This window comes from Lethenteron reissneri, chromosome 15 (assembly GCF_015708825.2).
Source record: "Lethenteron reissneri isolate LAM-NWPU_2019-01 chromosome 15, ASM1570882v1, whole genome shotgun sequence".
NCBI lineage: Eukaryota > Metazoa > Chordata > Hyperoartia > Petromyzontiformes > Petromyzontidae > Lethenteron > Lethenteron reissneri.
In genome coordinates, this window is record NC_083793.1 from 5,256,772 (window position 1) to 5,270,670 (window position 13,899).

Here is a 13,899-nt window from a genome sequence, read left to right on the forward strand (position 1 = left end):
TGTTTTCATTTATCTATATGCTCTAAAAAAGGGCTTCTCCTTGAAATGTTAATATATTGTATGACAATAAGTGTGGACACAACAGCTGATTGGCCTATCTCTCCCCTCAAATATCACTCTACTCCCCTTAATTTGCTCTCTGATCCTGCAACCAAACCTTCCTATTAAAACACTGAAGTCGGCCTTCACTCGCTTGGATGTCGCTCCTTCTCTGCCGTTGCCCTCACTGTCTGGAATTCTCTCCTGCTGTCATATATGCAACGAACTTCCTGCCCCAGTTCAAGTTCATGCTCAAGCCTTTCTCTTTTTTTACCTTAACCCATTGCTGACTGTCTCTTCTCTACGAATTCTGTTCAATCACACCTTGTCATGAAGTATATTATCTATATACCCCCCTTTTCAGAGGGTTCGCTAAAGCACACGTTCAACTTTTGTCCAGCTTCTTGAACATTTAAAATCTCAACGTGGCAACGTTCCTTCAAACATCAAGCTACAAGTGGGAAAGGCTGCCATTCACATATGGGTCCACGCAGACACAGATGCACGTGCAAGACATGAGACCTGTCGGCAGCATCATCTACATGCAAGAAGGACAATGCCGACAACAGCAGCATTTTAAAATCCAGTTGCCTTTAGGCACAATGTAAATCCAAATTGTATTTATTTAATGCTTCACAGGCTTCAGCTGTGGCAAGGCAATCAAGGTTGGTTATCATAAATTTGTAGCTACTCATTATCGTGATTGGCTTAAGTAGGCATAGAACCTACCAAGGGGAGGAGGGGGGGGGGGGAACAAGGTGGACACATACGTACACAGCCCAATTTACACAGTCCAGCACAATAATCAGCAATATTGCAAATGCTGAGATCGAGATACCTGTCAAATTCCCCATCCTCCTTGTGCCCAATCACGAGTCCATTCGTTTTTGCTTCTGGCCCCCTTACACTGGAGCAAGCTGCCCCGACACGTCAAACAATCAGCTTCACTGACCATTTTTCGTTCTTCCCTTAAAACTGACAAATTTTCCCTCCGTTACCCAAACTCCTCTTCCCCCTCCATCATTAACACCACCATCCCCTTTCCCAACTTCCCTACACATTCATCACACTCACTCACTCACTCATCAACCACTCATTGTCTCTTCCATCATTGTTTATTTCATGAAAAACATCTTCATGTACGACCATCCTTCTCATTAACACATCTCATCATACTTTTGCTGTACAAATATCAAATTATTTATTCAGCGCCTTGGTCAAGGCACTTTATAAATTAAGACAAGATCTGTATGACATTTGCGAGGCCCAGGTGGAGAGGAGTGTGATGAAGTCCATGATGTATACTTGTGTGTGGAGGAATCAGTGGGGAGCAGTAGTGCAACGGTCCGCGCTGCGCTACAAACCCGGCCAACCGAGTTCAATTCCCGCTCACGGCCAACGCCAGTGACGATTATCTGAACTGGTCCTGAACCTCCCCTAGGTCGATTCAGCCTCAAATGAGTACCTGGTGCGGTGTGTAAACATCACCGCCGAGGAGACAAAGGCATGGTCCTGACCAACCACCCCTAGTGTGACGTACTGGCCTTCATAGGTGCTCGCTAACAGCACTTGCCCAAACAGATAAACGGGGTGATCTTTGTCTTTGGACCAGTGGCGCAATGGTTAGCTCATTACGATATGCACCTGTCGACCTGAGTATATTTGCTTGCCACGTGATATCTGAACTGGTGCAGGGCCTCCTGTAGGGTTGGCTTATCTGTTAATGAGTGCTTTGTACAGCTCTGGGGAGACAAAGGCAACTGGGCATTGTTACTAAGCCACATCTCCCCCACATTCGGGCCTTCCTTAGCAGTTGCTCATGCTTGCAAATAGCAAAAGATTCGGCTGTCTACAAGGCTATACAGGGGATATTTGTCTTTGCACACTTTGTGTGTGTTGATGGGCAGCACATGGTTTAAACGAACTATGTAATTTTTAGTAATAAGGCAGTGTATGTAAATAAGAATGGTGGTGCCCTATTTTAAGGCTATAATTCCTGAGCGTAGTGCTGCTCCATCATATGCCATTCATTTTCAAAGTGCATAAGTGCCAAGATGTCTTTATGGCAACAAATATATTCATGAGCAGCACAATTGCCATTCTAGCTCTCTGCAGCCAGAGGGCACTGGATCTCCACACATAAGTAAAAAGTGTCCAATTTTACTATTTGAATTCATGCCACACATCTCAAGAAGCTGCACAAAACCGAGTGCATGGTCACAGGCAAGCACTAGATAATCTGGATTATTTAGTACTTGAAGATTTTGTTGTATATATTCGTTTTATAAATTCAAATTGTATATAATTAGCATACAATCGTGTACATAATTGCCAAACTTATCTCAGCTAGTGAAAGTGGTCCAGATCAACCTATTAAAATATTTAGTTCATAATTACCATGCATTAGGAACATTCAGTGGCATCTTATGGAGCATACTTAATGTATACATGGTGTAAAATGATCTTGCGATCTCCATGCAGTCATTTAGACCAGTAGTCTTTGCAACATGTAAACTAAACGCAGCAAAGGCACCTAAGTTGGGAATTAAACCTAAGGCTTCTAGATTTGAAGCTTTCGTGACTGCAAGGATTCATATTCTTGGGTTTTTTTGGTAAAGTCACGTAGGTAAAAAATAAAAATTAATAAAAGTAAAATAAAAATAAAATAAAAATCACGACGTTTCGGAGGCAACACAAGCTTCCGTCTTCAGGTGGAACCGTCACAGCACGCTTGCTGTATAAGGCCTTATCGCCGTGAGGCACGAGTGGTTCCACTGTGACACCCTGCCAGCCAAGGCTTCATGTTATAACAACATACTCTGTGTTTAGAATGCATGGTAGGACACACCTGTTCAGTCTAGCACTTTGGATGTGAGTGTTGGTGGATCGCACAAAGATGCGCAACTTCCAAACTCTGACCAAGAGATGGCAGTGTAGAGCTTCACTGTTGCAGTACGCACGGTTTTATCCATATATTCCAGTTTCCTCCCAGAAGCCAAACAATCGTGTGGAATGCGGGATCCTCCTGAAAAAGTATTTTGTCGATCAGTGAATAAATAAAGGGCATTTATGTATTATTTAATGACTCATTGTCTATTATTTATGAACGACAATCCAGTTTGCCAATTAACTCATGAACAAAAAAAACTTAACTTTAAAATCTAGCCAAGTGGCATCTGGAAGAAGAGGAAGACCTCCACTAAAACATCTTCCAGGAGAAGCAATAAAAAGTTTCCTTTGTGCACAATAATTTTATGCAAGACGAAGTGGGAAAACAAATTAGAGGAAGTTAACCTCTGAAGGAAGGACAATTCTGGAAGTATCTATATATATAAAATCGTAGATGTCTGTCTGTCCGTCTGTGTGTGTGTGTGTGGATTTCGGACCATACGCACTTTCATTGGACGGCGGTTACCCCTGGCAACGGCTAGCGACGCCTTCGCCGCTTTCATTGGACCTGGCAACGGCTAGCGACGCCTTCGCCAAGGGCTGCAGTTTCATTGGACGGCGGTTGCCCCTGCCAACGGCTAGCCACGCCTTCGCCACTTTCATAGGCTCCGTAAATAATTAAATAATAGCCATTACACAGTATTGTTGGAGCGCTGAGGGGGGGGGGGGGGGGAAGGCACGCCACCCGTACCCTGCCTCTGCCGGCTGGACAATTTTGGCTAGGCCGCAGGCTCTGCACGCTACTAGGCCTCCACACCCACCACGCCACTCTGAGGTAAATTCATCAAAGTTTTTCCTACTCTTCACTCCACCCCCACCACAATGTGTGCAATTAATATTACTTTTAAACCCAACGCGCCAACAATCGATTACTTAAATGTTCACTGTACAAATAGTCATTAAGCTGGGTCAGCGTACTGCCAGTCTATCATGTAGACTGTAGCCTGCTTATTAATCTCGGTGAGCGTACTGCCACTCTATCATGTACACTCTAGCCTGCTTATGAAGCTGACTGCGTGTACTGCCAGTCTGTAATGTGGACTGTAGCCTGGTTATTAGAATCGATTCTTTATATGTTCTTTGTACAAATAGTCATTAAGCTGTTTGAGCGACCCCAGTTCGATTCCAACTCACGCCCACCACTGCTGACGATTATTTGAAACGGACCTGGCCCTCCCCTAGGTCCACTCAGCCTCAAACGCGTAACTGCTGTCGTGTGTGAACATCGTCACTGGGGAGACAAAGGCGGCCGGGCATCGTGGATCCAAGTCCCGGGCGAAGCCGGGTCATGTGTATGTGTGTATGTGTTTATGTGTATGTCTGTGTGTCTGTATGTATGTGTATGTGTTTGTGTGTGTGTGTGCATGTATGTGGGTTTTTTTCTATGTCTTTATGTGTATGTCTGCGTGTCTGTATGTATGTATGTACGTGTGTGCATGTGTTTGTGTGTATGTATGTGTGTGTCTATGTATGTGTGTGTATGTGTTTCTGTGTATGTATGTGTGTGTATGTATGTGTGTTATGTGTCTGTCTGTGTGTCTGCATGTTTGTGTGTGTGTATTGTGTATGTGTTTGTATGTGTTTGTGTGTTTACGCTCGCATTACACAAATGTGTTGCAGGTCTAAGGAGTTCCTTGCGCAGCATTGCCGCTTTATTATTTCAGTCGTTTACTGCCGTACGCACCCTGAAAGTCGTGTGTGTCTGCAGCAAGCGCGTGTATGTGTACCTATGGACGCGCGCGCGTGTGTTGTGTAGGGGGAACGTTAGTGTAGTGCTTAGCGTGCTGCCTGTGTCTGTGTGTGTGTGTCTGTGTGTGTGTCTGTGTGTGTGTCTGTGTGTGTGCGTGTGTGGTGTGTGGGGAGCGGTAGTGTAGTGGTTAGCGTGCTGTCTGTGTGTGTGTGTCTCTGTCTGTGTGTGTCTGTGTGTGTGTCTGTGCGTGTGGGGTGTGTGAGGAACGGTGGGTGTAGTGCTTAACGCTACGCTGCGCTACCAACCCGGCGAACCCAGTTCCATTCCCGCTCACGGCCACCACCGGTGACGATTATTTGAACCTCCCCTAGGTCGACTCTGCCTCAAACGAGTAACTGCTGTAGCGTATTAACATCGCCACTGGGGAGACAAAGGCGGCCGGCCGTGGTGGATACAAGTCCCGGGCGAAGCCGGGTAGTACAGCTAGTCTTTAATACAGGAAGGGTGGGTGACAGAGGGGAAGAGTGGGACAGGTGACAGAGATAAGAGGGGTCGAGAAGAGGGAAGAGAAGTGGGAGGGGTGGCTGCCCTCTGAATCACAGTTTTTCTGCTCGTGATTGATATCCATTAATCAATGTTTGTCACCACACAGCATCCCGGCCATCAGCGAGGAGGAGGCAAAGGAGGCGCTGATGCAGTTTGTCTCTTCGAAGTGCTGCTACAGCAAGGAGCCTGTGAATGGCATGGTCTTCACCGAGCTCCTCCCATACAACACCTACCGGGTGAGCGCGCCTTCATCGCTAGCAGTCCTAAATAACGTTCAGGTCTTCCTTAACGAGTGGCAGCGCATTTGCCGCTTGTCACAGAGGTTCGCAGTTCCAAGGTCGACGATTATGCGGGAGTATTAACGGGTGGACGTTAAAGAAGCCATTGACGTTCTTCGAAAAAAGAGTTGGCCCGTGTGTGCCGGCGTCATGGTCCAACTTTGCCAAATTTGAAAAACTACCGACAAATTACTTAAATTGGGAAAACCACATATCAACATCACCCCTTCCTGGCAGACTATACCCATTTGCAAGCTGGTGCTGCACACACCAAATGCTCCATAAGGAGAGCTGCCACTGGGGTCCCCTTGGCTTCATGGCTGTCGGGCGATGGGACAGTTGAGAACACGTTCCTTCGGAGTGGGCAGGTAGGAACTTGGTTGGACGGCGCATTCGTGCGATCCGTGTCACGCGGCGCAAGCTGCGTGGGGCAGCGCGTCACGTGGTGCTGAGCCCGCCCGAAGCACTCTATGAAATACAAATCGAGGGCGTGGCTATGCACGACAGACAGACAGACAAATAATCCCTGGTGGGCAGTGTGGAACTGTTGTTCCTTCCTGTATAATATCTGATCTGAGGCACTTTGAGATTCTGAAGCATTTGAGCAAACGGCCCATAAATAAAAAAAACATCCTTACAATCTCGCATGTCTCTGTTCCTCCTGCATGCACTGATTGATGAACTGAATGTATATGTACAGCCTTTTTGTTAATACTCTGCTGCTAGTCAGGGCAGGTCAGTGAAGGTGGGGAGCATTGACGTACAGTACAACAATGGATTTTACTATACCGCCCTGTGCTGCCCACTGCGTAACCACGCAAGACCTATGACGACCTGTCTGTGCATGGTGGTCGCCCATCCAAGCACTAGCCAAGCTCGGCCGTGCTTAGCTTCTGAGTTCTCATCACACTTGGAGTAAATGCAATTTTTTTTGAGTGAAAATGTGCTAATATCTCCATTACCAGTGATGGTGCAAATCGCCAAGGCGCGATGTGTTTCGGCTGTTCCGTCAAGATGCAAATTCCCCCCCAAAATGTACGCTCATTCTTACCGAGTGGTTCATCATCTTTGGCCATAATCAATCCCACTTCTGGATGAAGGCTGCCTCCCCAAGCGGGTTGCCATCACTCACGATCTTGCGATGCAACAATCCACTGAGCACTTGCCGGTCTCATCGATTAATCTCTGACGATGGATGCACCTTTTGGGTGCATTCTCTCCTTTGGTTGTCACCTGGTAGTTATTCTTGCCCACCTGCTCAAGCCCGCTCAATTTTTCTAAAAAGTTGGTCGGTTAAGTGACTGAAAGAAACTTTTTAAAGCACCCATATGGCCATCGGCCCATCGCGATGTAGATTTTAGCGTTCTCAAACACCAAAGCAGCTTTTAAAAGTATCATAGCTGCTGGAAATCTCAATGGGTTTACACGACTCAGATGCGGTTCATGAACAACTATCTATATATCTTGTTGGTGTTATTTTATTTGCGTAGTATCATCTGGAGACTTTCACCGAAGAGCGGACCACAGCCTGGGAACACGAGCCGTTCAGCGGTACCGTAACTCACTTTTATCGTTTAGTAAAAAAATTCATGAAGCATAAAAAAAATGCATTTGGATATATTTTTCTATATACGTCTCTCAGCATGCTAAATTTATTTTTTCTTAATATGTCATCCTAAGGCTTACCAGAGTTGTGTTTTATATCCAATCTGTGCTTTTACTTACACCCTATAAAGTTGGAAAATGTCAGAGATGCACTCGCCAAACTTTTCAGACATTGTCATACATCTGTTAGCTTATTTTTTTGTTTACGCATCCTTCAGATGTTTCACGTTGGCTTTGTGCTAAAGGAAGATAAACCAAATAATTAATATACTTTTATTTCGTAGCTACAAAATAGGGATATGGTGATGTCACTGCCTTCCAATGTCAATGCAATGCATCGCACCTACGATTATCACGGTTGACTACGTACGGTGCGGAATAAATTCATCGTACATACATCACGAGAGCGCTATATTGGCACACTGGACCATAGTGCGCCGTTAATAACGAAACTTCAAACTTGTGTCAGCTTGTCCGGAACACACAGCTTTGCTATTGTGTCAACAAAAAGAAGAGCTTTGTGTTGATTTACACTGTCTCTTTCACTGTGATATTAAAAGGCTAATATGAAGTGTTTGTAATATATGACATTTCAGTTTTAGTCGTTGTAATTAACATTTTGATGGCATACAGGGAACCCGTCGGAAGCTGTCCATTATGAACCAGCCCCTCTGCCGTGGGACATCTTGGTCAATACCCCGAGCATGTTCACTCCGGACAAGAAAAAAGTGCCTGTTCCCAACACATCTTCTATTCGGGTTGGTGGATTTCAAACGTATTATTAGCCGATCAGTTGATGTCTGAATGAGCAGCATGGGTAAAGTATTTCGCATGGTGTGGGAAGGAGCTTAATTTACGAGTAGATTGACAAACGGCTGTAAACGATGATCAAGACGGACCAATTGAGACGAATAGTATAAATGAGACAAAACAATACTTAATGCTCGAATTGAGCCACAACCCCAAGTCGTGACAATTCATAGAACCACGCTGGAAGGGTGACTTTTGTGTGCTTAGCACATGACACTGCTTGTCACACTAGTTGACACTGTAAATTATCACGTGGAGTAAGCGCTGCATTACTTTGATTGCGGGTGGCACATTTTGTTCCTCAGGAACGGAGACGAAATAGTTTTTGCTTTGCAAATCGCCAGTGTAACACTTGTCACAATACGGCCGCTCGTTTACCAGCTTAACCTGTGAGCACAAGGGATGGGAGGATATGGAAACACACATTGTCGTTTTTGTTTATTTCTCTATATTTTCGCTAAGCGGAATGGAGGGTGGGGGGGGGGCAGGCAGGGGATGAGATACCCTTGGATTGTGCCCCCTCCGCCGCCGCAAGCCACAAGTGCTACGTCTCATTCGAAACAGGCTTTCTTGCAGAAAAGTGACTGATTTTCGGCCAAATGATTAGGATTCCTGTTCAATTTCAACCGTAGCGCTAAATACAGCTGTGGGTGGCATGCAGAATAATACGGGGGCAGCAGCTTTGCGAAAACGTTACAAGATTTACTATTTGTTACATCACCACTGATTTGTGAACCCCCCCCAAACACAAAACATATGGTGGCTTGACTGTGTAAGGAGAGATAGGATTATAATGCATTATAAGATATTGCATTTAATCTGCGTAGTGGATAGCTCGCGAGTGTGAACACTTCTACCTGAATTTATAACTTAAATAAGATGCCATGGAATGAGATTAAGATGCAGATATTTTTCTTATAAATAAAAGAGTTTTATTTTAAACTCGCATAATAATATATTACCAGATATATCGCTGGGTATCTGAATCTATAAAATACATTATCTACTACCACAGGAATGTGGCATTTCACTCTTGGTTTATATTATCAGATAAACAGTGGAACACTTTAACAAGCCTATAAGATGTAGGAAATAATTCCAGCATACCTACTATAATCACCCAGGAATGTCTGTCCTTAACGCTCGGGACGTCACTCCACATTGACCAGCCCCCCTCATTAATATTCATGAGCAGGTGACGTCCTCCAAATGGACACACCCCCATTATTTATTATCTACTATAATGAGCCAAGAATGTCTGTGTGCAACGCTCGTGACGTAACTCCACATCGAACAGACCCCCTCATTAATAATCATGATAAGGTTACATCCTCCAAATGGACCCCCCCCCTCATTCATAATAATTAGCGGCTGACGTCATTCCACATGGGGGGTCGAGGCGCCCCCTCCTGGGCGTCAACTTACAACCCTCACTACAAAGGCAGAACCCTCACGTCATGCGATCTCCGTCACGCTATTAAGACATCAAAGTAAAAAGGACGTCATGATGAACAAGAGATTATAACCTTAAAATGGCATAGGTCTGCAACTATACATTACGACATATAATGATGAGAGAAGCCACTTCCATGAGCTATCATGCGTGGCCAGGTCACCTCTGAGAAAGAGCTAATAAACTCAGTGGGCTTTACCTGATAAATAAAATAGATTTATATTTTATGGTCCATCTTCATAGCACTTATATTTATATTGGTTCATTCCATTGTTTAATTTAAGTATAAAGACATGTAAATGCATATGCTATACATTTAGGCCACAATGTTATTGATAAATGTGAGTTCTATGTTGCGTCTGCTTGTGCACCATTGCCAGAATGCAGAATCACCAAATCGTGCGTTTGCTTATGATTTAAGATAGGCCAATTTGTTCTTGAAAACATTCAGCAGTGAATTCCTCTTAACTTATTTGTTTCATATATTGTACGGCATTCCTGCCCGTCAGCCCTGCGAAGGCAATTTAAGTTTGTCATTGGTGAACTCAGTTTTAAACACACACGTGTCCAGTTCTTTTTTTTGCCTCAAACTCTACATAATGAGGATTTTCCTGAGTTCCTAGTCAGCAGTTTTTTTTTTTTATCACGTCAGTGTTAAGAGCTGTTATTTAAATAGGCACCCAGCGTGTTTCAAATTCCTTTTACTCCCCTCTCAGTTCTCTTTGTGAAGTAGATGTGTGCCTCTAACATTTTTAAAAATGTATATCTTGCAAAACTCTGGAATGATTAAAATACATATTGTTTGGTTCTTTCGGTAAAGTCACGTGTCTAAAGTCACGTATCTACGTGACTTTACCGAAAGACCCAAAGAACATGAATTCCTGCAAGTTACGAAAGCTTTAAGTCAAGATTAAAATGCATTCATGCCAGATGCAGTATATATCCATATACATCTAAAAGGTTTTTGCGCTTGTGCTGCATAGCGCTCTGATGCATTTTGGATCTTACCGCACACTGTTCAACACGATGTCCAACGTTTTGCTTCACATGCCGGGAGCTGCTTCAGAAAACTGAAGGAAGCAGCTCACATTCTCCGTTGATTCTATAAAGTTTCTTGCTGCTGCCGTTTCATATAATAAATTAATAAATACATTGACTACCATAGCCCTACACAATAAATAAACATTAGATGGCCTACATCATATTATATAAACTATTTTTTTATTTTACCAGAAACGACCTGGCCACAAATGATAGCCCAACGAAGTGGCTTATTACGTGGAAATTTATAGGAGCCAAATACTCTTCTCGCATGTTTCTAAACGTGGAGGGAAATCCGGAGGATCCGGAGACAAATCCACGCTACCACGGGGAGAACACGCAAACTCCAAATTATACAGGCATCAGGGTCAGGATCGAACCCACAACCTCCTGAATACCAGGCGAGGTAGTTAACATCTTGCCACTGTGGCGCCCTCTGTACTGGCAGCAGCAGCTAGTAACTTCATGTAATCAAGAGAGCATGTGAGGTGCTTCATACAGTCGGACATCGTGCCGAACAGCACGCGGTACAACCGAAAAACACATCGGAGGTGCTACACCATCTCACAGTTTCCTTTGGATAACGCCACCAGCTACCATCGCGCCACTCGACTAAACGTTTGAGGAAACGCTTTGGGAATGCGCACATCAATCGACTTTGTTTTTGTGTTTTGGTTGTAGCATCGCTGACTCGCTTTGTTTTCTTCCGTTGCAGCCTTGCAACGACTGCCTTGGCATGGCACGCAAGCCGTGCTCAAAGTGTACAGCCCTTGGAAGAGTAAGTTGCATGCTCGGTCTTAAGCTTCTCATCTGTCCCAATTTGTTAGCATTTCTTGGTTTGGCCACAAATCTATGAAAAAAAATGTGCGGAAATCGCATTTTTAAGTTGTGATGCCCATCAGGCAGTATGTGTGAACGCAATTTGAAGTTGCACGAAGAAAAGTATTTGAACAAATATGGTGTGTTTGGATTTCATAATAGTGATGGAATACGTTGCTTCCGTTTACAAAAAAAAAAACATCTAGAAAAATATGTGAACAGTCATTGCATTGAGACGCTTGTGTGTGTGTATATATATCTAGTTCTATTTACATTCCCCATTAATTGGCTACGATTATTATTTTCAAATGGATGTGAGCGAAGTGTGATTTACACTAACTATAAATTTTGCAATTTTCTCTCTGGAATTTGTAGAAGGGCATTTACTCCGGCATTCCTTAACGTTAATTATTTTCTCAGTATTTTTGTTAACATTTGACTTATAGTTTAGCGTGAAGGAACAAAGCACATTTTTTATAAAGCATACATTAGAGTTTTACTTTGGAGTTTACGCTTAAAATCATTACTCCAGTCTTTGTACATTGGCACGACAGGCATTTCGAAGCATACGTCGAATGTGACTATCTCTTCACTAACGATACGTGCATCGTATAACGTTTGTGAGAATCGGTGTTTTCCAATTCATATGCTTTATAGAGCGGGTTCAGCTGACCGCTGCAGCTACGGGAGGCCGTTAAACTCGGCAGTGTTAACAAAAAAAATTAACCCGTAAAAACAAAGTTTTTCACTATAAATCCTTTACATGCGTGGCAGCTAGAGTTCTCTCGTCCTCTGGCTTGAGATGGCTACCACCTATGGGTCAGATGATTGCCTGGCAGCATTAAGCAATTGGTAATTAAATCTAATTTTTTTTTACCTAAAAAGTGTAACATTTTGCAAAAAAATTTTCACGAAAATTTATTGTCACGCACAACGAGTCTGTGTGGAAAATGTCAGCTCGATTGGATCACTGGAAGTGGGTTAAAAAACGATCGAAAGATTTGCACGGTCGTAAGCGCGCAAGCAAGTAAGCAAGCAAACTTAATATAAAGGATTTAAATAAATAAAAACCCACCGAAAGATTTGTACGGTCGTAAGCGCGCAAGCAAGCAAGCGAACTTAACATAAAGGATTTAAAAAGAGTCGAATCGTGACCCTGCAATGTGACAGTCATCAAATAACCAGGGAGGAGGAAGGTCGAGGCACAAATTATTAAACTCTGCAGAGACATCAATTAGATTCGTTTCCTTTGCCACCATTTAGATTCGGTTTGCCTGCACATATTTGCTAATTAAATATTGACATGAGCCAAAAGCAAATGTTTGCTCACAAACAGGACCTGTTTTAAATACTGATTAATCTAAATTCTAACAATACCATCCAAAATCTTTTTTAGAAATAAAAATTAACCTTGTGGCAGTTTTAATGGTTTGTGTATTACACTTGTGTTTTATTTTATGTTGCCATTGGGAATTATATAACATCGCCTAAAACAAAATTAGTTCCAACACTTTTTTTGGGTGCCTTTAAGGTCTCATTTTTCCCCTCTCCCTAAGTCCTCAGCACATGTGGTTGAAATAAACAAAATGTGTTCTCTTAAGGTGACTTGCTGGCATTGCAACGGGAGTGGGCGCAGAATGGGAGATGAGATGTGCACCCATTGCAGTGGGCAGGGCTTAACAAGGTGAGACTTGCCCGCAACTTCTTTGTGTACGCCTTGCTGAATTGCAACTTAGCTTGAGTCGATGTCCACAGTATTTGCTTCGGTTGATTCACAATGGATTGCTTTAAAGTCCTCTCCATATACGGAGCTCCCTGCGGCACATGGCAGCAGTGAACGATAACTGAACTGTGCTGATGAGTCCTATTGAGGACAAAACCTGATCTACGGTTGTATCTGTTGCATTGCTGCCTGTTGGCATGGTCTCTTTTCTGAACTCTGTGAGTTGGTGGTCTAAATGACAAAATAATGGGAATGTATTCAGTTCTTCTGAGCCGATGGTCTGGATAAGGCTAAGAGACCTTTGTACGTGCAATGCACGCTTATTGTGTGTCGTTCAATCTATTTGATGCCTCCATCGGATTTTTTTAGTTCACCAGTTTACTGCTATGCTGTTCGTGGTCCAGCCGCTGTTCCGTTAATCGCATGCTGGCCTTTAAATGTAGTGGGCAGATCTGCCATGAGATGTGCGGATTTGTTTACTGCTGGTGTGGCTTTGGAGAGGTCACTACTTTGTGTTACCATATCTATATGCTTTTCTTGTCCACTTCGCTATTTCCTCGGAGTGCAGTTCACAAACAAAGATACTCAAAGGTGAATTGGCCAAACGTCACCTTTACAAATAGGACATAACTGCAAAGAGTCTTGAGACTGTGTGCCTGCCGTGTTTAAATGAATAATAATACCGATAGGGGTTAGTACACTGCGCTATGATCCCAGATACCTCATTTTAATTAATTGCCACGGCTAACATCAATGCTGAGTAATATATGAACTGGTCCTGGGCCCCCTCCTTCACCAACCTGCACTGACCACCGTGGTGAAGCATCGTCCAATAACCCCAGTGACTAACAGGATGTTGGCAAGGCTTCATCCAGCAGTTGATAAAGGGCAGTAGAATAATGATGACTAAATGTAATGTTTAGGTAGAACCCAAATCTTTGTTGTA

At 43.5% G+C, this 13,899-nt stretch overlaps 1 protein-coding gene across 5 annotated transcripts in view; it reads left to right on the top strand.

Annotated features, from left to right (window-relative positions):
• SSUH2 (ssu-2 homolog) overlaps positions 1–13,899 on the top strand; it is a 50,173-nt gene that overhangs the window by 27,230 nt on the left and 9,044 nt on the right. For all 5 annotated transcript variants that reach the window (XM_061551881.1, XM_061551882.1, XM_061551885.1 and 2 more), the window contains 5 exons: positions 5,331–5,460; positions 6,993–7,053; positions 7,741–7,865; positions 11,127–11,189; positions 12,832–12,914. In XM_061551881.1, the coding sequence (XP_061407865.1) occupies positions 5,331–5,460; positions 6,993–7,053; positions 7,741–7,865; positions 11,127–11,189; positions 12,832–12,914 (462 nt within the window). The remainder of the gene's footprint in view (positions 1–5,330; positions 5,461–6,992; positions 7,054–7,740; positions 7,866–11,126; positions 11,190–12,831; positions 12,915–13,899) is intronic.